The 11013-nt window shown below is 38.0% G+C and overlaps 1 protein-coding gene across 1 annotated transcript in view; it reads left to right on the top strand.

Annotated features, from left to right (window-relative positions):
- Nucleotides 1–523: 523 nt before the first annotated feature.
- Nucleotides 524–11013, top strand: part of RANBP17 (RAN binding protein 17) — a gene marked incomplete at both ends in the record, with an annotated part of 146294 nt that continues 135804 nt past the window's right edge. The window contains 10 exon segments of the mRNA XM_079542626.1: nt 524–619; nt 2402–2413; nt 2417–2492; nt 3821–3948; nt 3954–3986; nt 7000–7065; nt 7548–7582; nt 7584–7650; nt 9903–9982; nt 9984–10066. Of these exon segments, the coding sequence (XP_079398752.1) occupies nt 524–619; nt 2402–2413; nt 2417–2492; nt 3821–3948; nt 3954–3986; nt 7000–7065; nt 7548–7582; nt 7584–7650; nt 9903–9982; nt 9984–10066 (676 nt within the window).

The following is an 11013-nucleotide window of genomic DNA, read 5'->3' as shown; positions in this document are numbered from 1 at the left end:
TCCCGCTGTAGCTTCTGAGTTTCCCTATGTTTCACTGATGTTTGCATCCACAGATGCGGACTGTATTTTTTTTTCCAGATGTTGTAATGTGATGAACAATTAAAACTTTTAAAATGAGATTTCTCAGAGGTCTTTGAAGCAGTTTAACTCAAACTGTTTACTATTTTCATCTTTTCTTCTTTCTTTTTTTGTTTGTTTAACGTAAGTGAAGAGTCAGAATAACAGACAATTTGAACCTGACTTTAGTAGCACAGAAAATAAGATGCAGAAGCTTAACTTTCAGCATTCTTTTTGGTTTGTTGGCAAAGAAAGCCCCTTATCTTTTTGTAATTAAAACATGGATCAACTAAAGAGCTTAGCAGAGATAACAGTTCAAATCGGTGATATGCATCTGGTTTTATAAACTTTCAGAGGAAGGCTTTGTGGGTGAAAAGTCTCCATAGAGGTCTCAATTGCATTCTTTTTCCTAACAGAATCTGGCAAAACTAGAGGTACCAAGTAGCCACCTGTGTGATGGAACTATCTGGCACAGCAAATGCAAGCTGAGAACGTGGTTTTGGAGCTTATTAATAGCCCAGATTGTCTTAGCCAGTGCCAGCTTTTGTTAGAACAAAGAACTGTAAGCATCCAAAAGATGTGTTATCCATAAATAAAGTTGTGCTGGTAGAAGTCATGTAGATTTGCCAGCCACAGGCCATTAACATCTAAGTACAATAATCATTGTGCTTTCCTTTTTTTTTTTTTAATAGATATTCTGCTTTGTAAACTATTCTAGCAAATTCAGCTTTTGGAGGTAATCCCTGTAAGGCTGATGGATGATACATTGCATTGGAGATGACTTGGACAAAAGGGAAAAGCATCTGGCTTTCAGTTTCATTACTTCCTCAAGTTTGTAATCAAGGTGCACGTAATCTGTAGAGCCATGTATACCCAGTGTGGTGTAACCTGGTATACATAAACATTTCCTACTCTTATTCCCAGCTGTCAGCTACGATGAAGAAAAATTGTACTAAAAAAGTCTTTCAATTGTTCAGCTGTCAGCTTAAAGCACTCTTTTCTCATTACTCAGTTTCATTTTTGATGTTTACCTTCATGATTAGATCTGTGTGAAGCGATAGGAGAGTTGATTCTGATTTGATGGTTCAGGCTGAGTTCAGTACTGGTGTCTGTGTTTTCCAGGTATTTCAGAGACATCCTTTAAGACACTCTGAGTATTGGGATATAATACCATATAATTATTGGGTAACACCTTGGAAGAACCAACCAAGCCATCATGCTTAACTAGTTTATTCAGCCATAATGTAATTGTTACAAAACCTGTTTCATAAACAGAATTCATTGTAGAAAAGTATTTAAATATTTACATTTGTCAGCGGTGTGTTGTGCCTGATCCTTTAATTAAAGTTTAATTAATGTACAGTATAAGTTGCTTCTGAGGAATCCAGTTTGGGTCAGCTGTAGAGCTCTGGAATGGTTATTTGACTGATAGCTTGTGAGCTGGGGAGCCGAACAAGAGCAGCAAAGCTGTGCCTGACTATAGGAGCCCACAGTGCATTGCAGATGCTGTGCCTGGATCTGATTCCTTGTGCAACAAACTCAGCGTGAAGTAGTGCTCCAGTACACCTTCTGGATCCCTGGTCTGGATGCTGGAGACCAACATAAGAGAAATTCTGTAGGCCCCAACAGCTACACAGTTTATATACAATCTTCACATTCCTAGTTCTCCTTTCCATCTGACATGTAATCAACTTAAGCAACATAAATAACTTAAGGCTAACAACTTCAGGTACTGAATTACACGTAGGTAAAAAAATTTCTTTTGTGGTTATGTTTGAAGTCAGACTGTGTTGCTGAAACAGACTCTGAATATATATATATGTTTTTAAATTACGTAGCTTTACTCAATAGTTTGTAACACTTAGAATTTATGTTGAAGAAATCATAATTTCATGGAATTGTCTGGTGCTTTGAGCTATTAGCTGCATCTGTAGCTTTGAGTCCTTTAATAAAGGATACTTCTTTTATGCTTTAGAAATTCTCAAATTCTAAAGGTGTTGTACTTCAAAAAAGACAAAGATATCTTTGATGCAGAGCTGAAATGGAGGCAATTGTCTCAAGTTCTAAATCAAGTGATTTAAAAGTACACATTTCAAAACTAAAGAACTCCACTGAATAATAAAATTACTTTTGGATGCGTGATTTTCGTCAAAAGGGATAAGATTTCTAGGATTCCACTTCTGATTCATTTCTTTAGAATGAAGCAAAGATAATACTAAGATAGATTTTCTTAACAATTTTTGTTCCAGTTAAACCAAAACCTTGATAACCACTGAATATGACTTACTGACCCTGCCTTTAATTATCCTACTTTTAGATTGCATATTTTGAGGTGTTTCTGTAGACATCCTACACTTGAGTTCTAGCAGCAACTTGCCTGTCAAGGCTTGTAAGCAGGGCATCTCCATTACCTATTGAACAAAGGATTGACATCCGTAACTAATGTTTGTGGTTAATGTTTACTTACATTAGTTTCATCTAAAACTTCTTGTTATCTCAGTAACATTCAGTGGGAAGTCTGTTTTTTCTTTTTCTCTAGGTCTCTGCATTTATTAAACTTGCCCATAAAGTGGTTGTTGTGGGAGTAAGAACCGAAAGGTCTTTGTGATTTCTTTAGTCATTTCTCTGCAAGTAGTTTACATATTTCTGAGTTTCTGAATTAAATTAAAATTAACTTTCAGGTTACTTCACTTTAATTTTTTTTTTGAAGTTCATTTTTGAGGACATACTTTGTCTTTATCCCACAAGATAATGAAACAATTTAGTTCATGTATGTAAAGGATCATGGAATCATCGAATGGCCTGGGTTGCAAAGGACCACAATGATCATCTGTTTCAACCCCCTGCTATGCGCAGGGTCGCCAGCCACCAGAGCAGGCTGCCCAGAGCCACATGCAGCCTGGCCTTGAATGCCTCCAGCGATGGGATAAAACTTGCAGGTATTGTTAGCATACCCACAAGTCACTTATGGGTGATGTTCTTCGTGATCAGCTCTTCAGACCCGTGCTGATATTTGCAGAAGGCATGCCGGGGCACGCAAACACTTGCAGCATTAAGATCCTACAGTTTTCCTTGCTTTTAAGGATCTACCTTAAAGTCATTGCTGTATCCTGGAAAAGTGAACAACTATGAATGAAATGTTGAATACTGAAAGGCTTTGCATGAGAAGCATGTGGTGTCTGAGCAAATCTGCGCTGTTATATCGGTTCTGTAGGTAGCAGTGCTGTGAAATGCATGGTGGAGAAACCACTTCTAATACAGATGTTCAGTGTTCTGTTAGATACCAATTCACTTTCATCAACTTTAATTAATGTTTTAACATCTTTTGGAATGGATTAAACTTCTTGCTAGTTACAAGTGTCTGTCAGTGAAAAGTGTGTGCGTTGGTCAAGGGAACACTCTAGATTGAATTGGGGTCTCTTGTCTGAGAAAACTTTGATATACGTTGAGCTGGTTCTGAGAGCTGCTGTTTTATCCTGAAATATTCAGTGCCCCAAATATAAGGCCATGATGAAAAATCAGTGTCGTTCCTGGCAGCATTCCTGGACTTTATGGACTGTTGTCATGTGTTGTGCGGGGATGGTGTATGTGATGTGCTTTGTGTTACTAAATGCTTACCTTACCTGTATTGAGTGCTTAAACATAACTTACTCACTGTATTAAACAGAAGACTGTAACTTTTAAAAAATCCCTCCTTAGGTTTACTGTTATTATTTTTTAAATGAAAGACTTACTGTTGATTTCAAAATCCTTTTTTTTACAGGAAGTTGCCTTCTGAACTATGTAACTTCTCAACCCAAACTGGCTCCTTTTGTCACACAAGCTCTTGTTCAAGTCATTGCTAAAGTTACCAAATTAGGATGGTTTGACATACTGAAAGACCAGCTTGTCTTCAAGACATCATTGCTGATGTGGAAGAATTCTTGCAGGTAGGAAACAGTCATGCACTTACATGTTGAGGTGACTTCATTTGAAGTGATTGTCGTGTCACTAAGTTGTTTTGAGTGGAAAAAATGTGAAGAGAACTGCTTAAAACAGAAGGCTGTCCTACGTTGAAGAAGGGAGCGGCTTTGATGCGTGTGGGGATGGCTTTGGTAAGTTACTGATGTCACACAGCATTCATAGTGCTGCCATGTTGTTATTTACTGATTGACTGATTTCCAAAGCACTTTTTCACGGTGTGATTAACGTGAGCCCCTGTTACTGATCTGTTCTTTTTAATGTTGTCATCTCTTTTTAAAACTGTGGTGGAGATACATTTCTAGTGTGGTGTCAGCTCCCCTTACCTGATTAGGAAGCACTGCTGCTCTGCTGTGTGAAGAGTAGGCCTGTCAGATGTGTCAGGCTTTAACCTCAGCTGTTCTGAACTGTTCAGTTCTAGAACTAGTTCAAATGTAATTGCTGTCACGGACCACTGGTCAAAATGATACATTTTTAACTACTTTTTGGAGTGTTTACTGTTACTGTTTTTTACTGGATTTCTGTATGAGCAGTGAGACTTTGCCTGCACTTCAGTAGTTTTTAGCAGAAATCACTAAGTACCTCGATAGCTTGGTAAAGATACAATGGCAGAGTGCGAATCTGCAAGACACGTTGTTACATGGAAGATTGGTAATCAGTTCAGATTTTTTGTAGCTGTTACTTTGCCTATTTTAGTCTAGTGTTTAAGGTATTGTGAAAGTTACACATTTCAGAAAGTAATGTGGGGAATCTGGGGAGGAAAGGTAACTACGCTTCCCTTTAAAACAGTTGAATGAGGCAGTAATGGTTTTGTTTTGCATTTCCTTCCGTGTTATTTCCTCTTCTCCCACTGTGCTGGTAGAGAAGTAAACTTTTAATAAAAAAGAATAAATATATATATATAAAGATATATATACTGTGTGTGTGTATGCATACATATACAGTATTTGAAAATTCGAGAGAATTTCTTACAAAGTCAGGGTGCACTTTGCACTGTTCACTAAGCAAATTTACACGTCAAATTTAGAGCAAGTCCTGTCAGACACAGCAGTAGGTAAAGATATGGGATATACAGCATCTTCTGGGATAGAAGTTCAGAGGCAGCAATTGCATGTCGTGGCTTATTAACCAGTCTGATTTTATATATATAATGGATATGAAAATATCCTTCGTGAGCTTTTGGGGGAATAACAGATCTGTGTTAAAAGTTATTTCTGATCAGTGTTTCTGAATATCTGTGTAGGTATTAAACCTAATACTTGTGAGAAGTAGGTATCAGAGAAGTTGGAGATGATGAGATGTTTGGAGATCTACTTCTGAAGTGATCTATTACGTACATTTGTGTCAGTGATCTTGGCAACTCAGCAAGAAAACAGGAAGTTACAGTTAATTTCTTGCCATTGAGTCTGTCATACTCATTTTTCAGTCTGAGTTTGTTCATAGTCCTATTCAAATTAATGTAGTTTCTAAGTTACATTGGGAATGTCTAATAAAAGATAATATGCAATATCTTTTTTATTAAAAACAAACTCAAGTATAGCACTCCACCATTTTGCAGTAATTTTTATGAATGTACTGTAATTGGGTTTTGCATTTATTATTAAAATGATTGCAGTATGACTCTTCGGTGTATAGTTCATTAAAGATGGAGATTTAAATACAAAATTTAGCTGCTAAGAGATTGCTTTAGTTAAATTAAGAATTCCTGTAGCAAAGAAAATTAAGCAGTATATCTACTGGCAAATTAAATTTATATTAGAAAAAAAAAATCCCTAAACAATGGTAGCTTCAAATACTTGGAAAGTTCATCCAGTGTGAATTTGAGTGTGATTTAATATGTAAAAAAGGGTAATAGCAGGTAGGTGTGTAATTGTGTTCTCAGTTCCGCCGTAGTTCACCGCACAGCTTTCCTCAGCAGTGGAAAGGGGAGGTTTCATCTTCCCATTTTGTAGATTTGTAGATCCAAGGAACGTTCATACCAAATGTTAGAGACGTGAGCCTTCAAATTATTAGCTGCTTAATCTTATTGAAGGCAGGGCAACAGGAGAGATTTTGGCTGAGAGCTCTCTGAACTTCTTCTGATTTCTTTTGGTGTAAATGATAATGCAAAATAGATGTCAGTGAAGTTAGGCTGGTGAAAAACCAGATTGTTCGTCAGTCGAGCTTGAGTTGCTCTTCAGCATTGCCAAAATGGTGATTTGGTTGTGACAAAAATAAATTGTGGGTACCAAGGATGCTGAAGCTGTGGACTTCAAATTTGAAAGAAGACACAGGTCTTCTCATTGAGTCAGTGATAAGGCCTAGTTGCAATTGAAAAACAAATTTATTTCTTTAATAATAAATGCTCTGTAATAGCTCAGTTAAGACAACCAGATGCAAATTCCGGTCACTGTGAGTTTTAAAGTGTTTTGAGGAACTCACCTGCATGGGAGTGTGTGATCTAACCAGTGTTTGATACCTGCTGCTTTGCTTTCTGCACACGTTCCTGGAGATGGAATATGTCATTAAATTCAAAGCAATGCTTTGTAGATTGTTGTGGAGAGGAGAGAATGAGGTTTGGGATAAATACCATTTCATAACTGTATTTATTTTCTCTGAGGTCTCTTTCATCCGTGCGTGGCTTAATTTTTTTATGGCTTGAGTTTCATGCAGCTTGCTGTATTGGTTCTGGAAGGCTGAACAAACCTTTAGAAAACGTGTAATAGTGAATTTCTTGATTGCAGTTGATTAAACTCTCTTCAGACAGTTTTATGTTATCATACAGTTCTTACATGTTTTTTTTCCAGATCTGATTAGGGAGCTTGAACGTCTAGTTCTATTAATGTGATAGAGATGTGTGTGAAAGCCTTCTAAACAACTAGGTTTATCTCAAACTAGTAATTACTATCGACTTGAGAAATGTTGAAAAAATATTAAATAAAGCAGTGAAGTTTGAGCAATCATATCTGGGTTTTTGTTGTTGTTTTTTTTTTTTTTCTTTAGGACACTGTGGACCATTGTATCATAGGAGTAATGATTCTCTCAGAACTGACTAAGGAAATAAATCTAGTAAGCACATTTCTTTCCTTGTGCAAGGGGTGTAATTGCTGATGAAGCAGCACATCAAATGCATCTTCCTTTCATAAAAGCGGTGGGAGAAATATTACGTAGCTACAACCCGTTTATCTCCCCTTCCTTCCTCTTCCAAAATATGTCAGGAGGCCAGAAATTCACCACCCCATAACAGATGTGTGCCACGAGTGGAACTAATAAAGAGAACTGAATAATCGACTCTGTTGGTTGTGTTGCTGCTAATGATTGTCCTTTTCTATCTTGACCCGGAGAAGTGCTTCAGACCTTTCCATCCAAAGGTACAACCTTGAAGGGTTTAAAAAAAAAAAAAAGGCATTTCAGGAAGTTGTAAAGGTCTGTATTTATTGCTGAAGTTAGTTTTTATTTTTAAGTGCAAAATAATTAGCCTGCCAGGTGCACACACAGTCCCGTTGTAGCTGAGAAGGGAGCATTGTTGATTATGTCATAACTTTTCCTAGGCTGATTACTCAAGACCTTCAGCAAAACATCATGAATAGCAACCCCATTCTTGGCACCTCTTTAAAGGACATACTGGTGCTTGCGTGCTCTCTTTTAGAAGAGGTGAGCTCTTCTAAGCTTAAGTTCATAGCATCCTGATTGTCGCAGCATGAATCACTAGTATTTTCTTAATCCGGGGGTTTATGTGTGGCCCAGTGAAGCTCAAGACCTAAAAATGTTCAATGGGAAGATGTCCATCTCCCTTCTGTCCTCCCCGTCTGGCACAAAGGGTGAACCATCTAATTCTGAAGGATGTTTGAATGTCTTCCCTTTGTTCCTTTTTATTTTCTCAGCTTCATGTAGTTTAAACTGTGATCAAAGCTGGAATTTGGTTTTTTTTAATCAATTAAAGCTTTCCATAGCAGCGGAAGTGGCGCCATGAGGAACCATTCTACTTGAGCTCAATCAACTCAGTGCTTTGGAGAGGAGCTCGTTGTTGAAGTGTTACCTGGCTCCAGTTCTTTAACTCCTTTGGGAGTGCTGATTTGTTCACTTTTTCTGAGAATCCAGTGAGTTGGGTGTTGACATTTGGACACTGGATTTCATGCTGTGAATTTAAATGCAGGTGCCGTGATGGTATGTCAGTAGGTGATGGTAATGGGGACTTTTTAGAAGGGTATGGCACTCAAGGCTCAGACAACTGATTAAGGTACTGCTGTAAAAAGCAAGGAAAATTGTCTTGGTTTAAATTTCTTTCACAGTTTGTTGTAGGCAGACTAGTGTATTTTACCTCATTCTTGCAGTAGGTTTAAATGGTGCACGTGATCAGCTACCAGTACTCAGCTGAGGGGCAGTTTTTTAATACATATAACAGTGTGTGAGTCCTTGCTTCTAAAGGGGTGTGCTATGCTGATGGAGAAATCGTATGCCATTTAAAAGAGGAACTAGATATTTTTGCAAGAACGTGCCATCTTCTTGGATATAGTAAATGCCATTACACATGGAAACAGTAGATGTGTTTATGGGAACTTCCTAGCTTCTTCCAAGTTCAGCTGGTCTGCAGGTGCTTTTGTAGCCTCTGCCATGTGAAGAGGCTTGTCGGAGTGACATCCCGTGCAGCTATTGGGACAGAAGTGTATGAAAACTATAATTGGCATCTTTATAGTTTAGCATAGGAAGCTGATTTTAGAAATATGTATCAGCATCTATAGCGCATTGAAAAACACACTCAGATAATAATTAAAGAATCATTAAAATAATTGCAGCCTACTGCATGCAAGAGCCTAGAAGTTAGGAGAGGAGTGGCAGCAAAATGGTTGATATCGAAGTCAAGTGAATTTAATGTCAGTACTGATCTCATGCAGTAGTTGTTAATGAGGCATCTAATGACAATTAATTCTGATTCCTGTTATCTTTGTTTTGTTGATCAGCTTGAAGGTGAGACTTGGAATTCAAGTAAACGACAGATGATTACGATACAAAGTTGTTGCATTTCTCGTACAGTTTTTCAAACAAAATGTGTCCTTACAGTATTAAGGAACCACGTCAGTGACTGGTGAATTTGAGGTTTGTTTTTGATGCCTTTGTATTGTGCTTGTAATTTCGAAGCAGTAACTTTCTTTAAGATAAAACATTAAATTTTCATTATTACAGTGAGAAATAAATAAAAATGTATTCTTGCTGTGTGTTCAGTGTAGATTTCTGAATCCCAAGAGCTTGTTTTGCTTAACAAGTACCTTTTTATTCTGACAGTACAGATGCATTATATTTGCATTGTTACTGCAACAGAGACAGCTGTTTACTACTGTAAATAGCTGAATTCAGATTACATTCAGACTGTTCATTTTATTTTTTATTTTTAATGTTAGACTTTTCTAGACATAGCAAAGGAGTAGTGTGAGTATATTAAGTGAAATCGTGTTGTTTAGCAGGTTGGACAATCGTAGGCATTCAACTGAAAGATCACCAATGGCTGACATAATCCTTTCCCATATGATGTATATGGTAGATGCTCCACGCTGGTCTGGAGTAACCACAACGCATGAAACCTTACAGTTTGATTTTTGCAATGAGCATTAGCAGTATTTTAGCAGGCTTTATCACTGACGTGCCCTGTCTTATCTGTAAGTACTTAAAATTTTTATTTCACTGGGCTTTTAACAGTTGTTTATAAGGCTGAAAGCTTTAGCTTGACGTGAATGATGTACCTGGTAGTAGTAGTTTTTCCCTTGTCTTTAAGGATAACTCCATGTCCTATATTTGAAGGATTCCTTTTTTTTTTCCTCTTAGTGTGTGTTCTCTTGCTGTGAACTTTGAAGTTTCTTTTCAAAATTGTTTTCAAAAGATGTTTTATGCAGGTCACCTGACAAGGTGTTTTCTTGGCCAAACCTTTAACCCTTCGCGATCGATGGCAACGAAGTCTAGCAGTGCATCTCTTGAAGCTTGTACTAAATTGTCAATTTTGATTTCATTGGAAACTCAGCTAATGAATCTGCAGATGACCTATGCACTGTGCAGATTCCAGGAAGCTGGAGAAGAAGTAAGAAAGAATCGCATTGCTAGTATTGTAAGCATTCTATACCCACTGTATTGTGTAACTTCTTTTGTCACAATACTTGTACATAGAGAATACTTGCTATGTGTGGCTTTCTTGCTGATGAGTTATTAGGAAATGTTTTGCTATTTGTGTCAAGCTTTTCCTATTATTCTACAGACAAATAATGAGTGTGGTCTATAAGTAGGTATTCTCAGTAAATGAGATTAACTAAAGACTGAACACTGTTCTCATCCCTCAGATAAGAACACCTTGAAGAGGTACAGCACTTGTAGCATGTCTAATTTATTTCCTCTTCTTCCTGCTGCGAAAATCATGTATTAAATGTGGTTGTTTGCACTAGAATGTGAATTCATTAATGAAGGCAGCAGGAGTGTTATGTTCTGGTTTTTAGACTCTAAAGCTTTGACTTCACGAAATTGCACACTGCAGATGGCACTGTAGTGTGGATACATCCAAGTTAGCTCATTACCTGGGGTAATGAAAGCAGTTTAGCACTAGCAACAGGGAGCTCTTTGTGAACTAATTTGTCTTTCTTCCTGCCAAATTATCCTGTTTGGAAGTCTGCTTTACTTCTGACAAAGCTTCTATGTTGTCTCCCTTAACCAAGATTGGAGGTTTAAATGTGTTTTACTTAGAACCACGGACAAAGCTGTGTTGGAAGGGACCTCCGGGAATCATCCAGTCTGACTCCTGGCTTCACGCAGCATCACCCACATCCTATGTCTGAGAGTGGCATCCAGATGATCCTTGGGCTCCAGCAGCTTGGGGTCGTGCCCACTGCCCCGGGCAGCCTGTGCCATGCCCACCACCCTCTGGTGCAGACCCTTTCCGTAACCCCTACCAGACCCTCCCCCAACACATCTCCATGCCATTTCTGGGGTGCAGACAGCAGAGCTCAGCGCTGCCTTCTGCTCCCTGTGAGGAGCTGC

Source organism: Tetrao urogallus, assembly GCF_951394365.1.
Source record: "Tetrao urogallus genome assembly, chromosome: 14".
NCBI classification, from domain to species: Eukaryota; Metazoa; Chordata; class Aves; order Galliformes; family Phasianidae; genus Tetrao; species Tetrao urogallus.
Note: the sequence above shows the minus strand (reverse complement) of the source record. Positions and strands in the feature narration are given on the sequence as shown.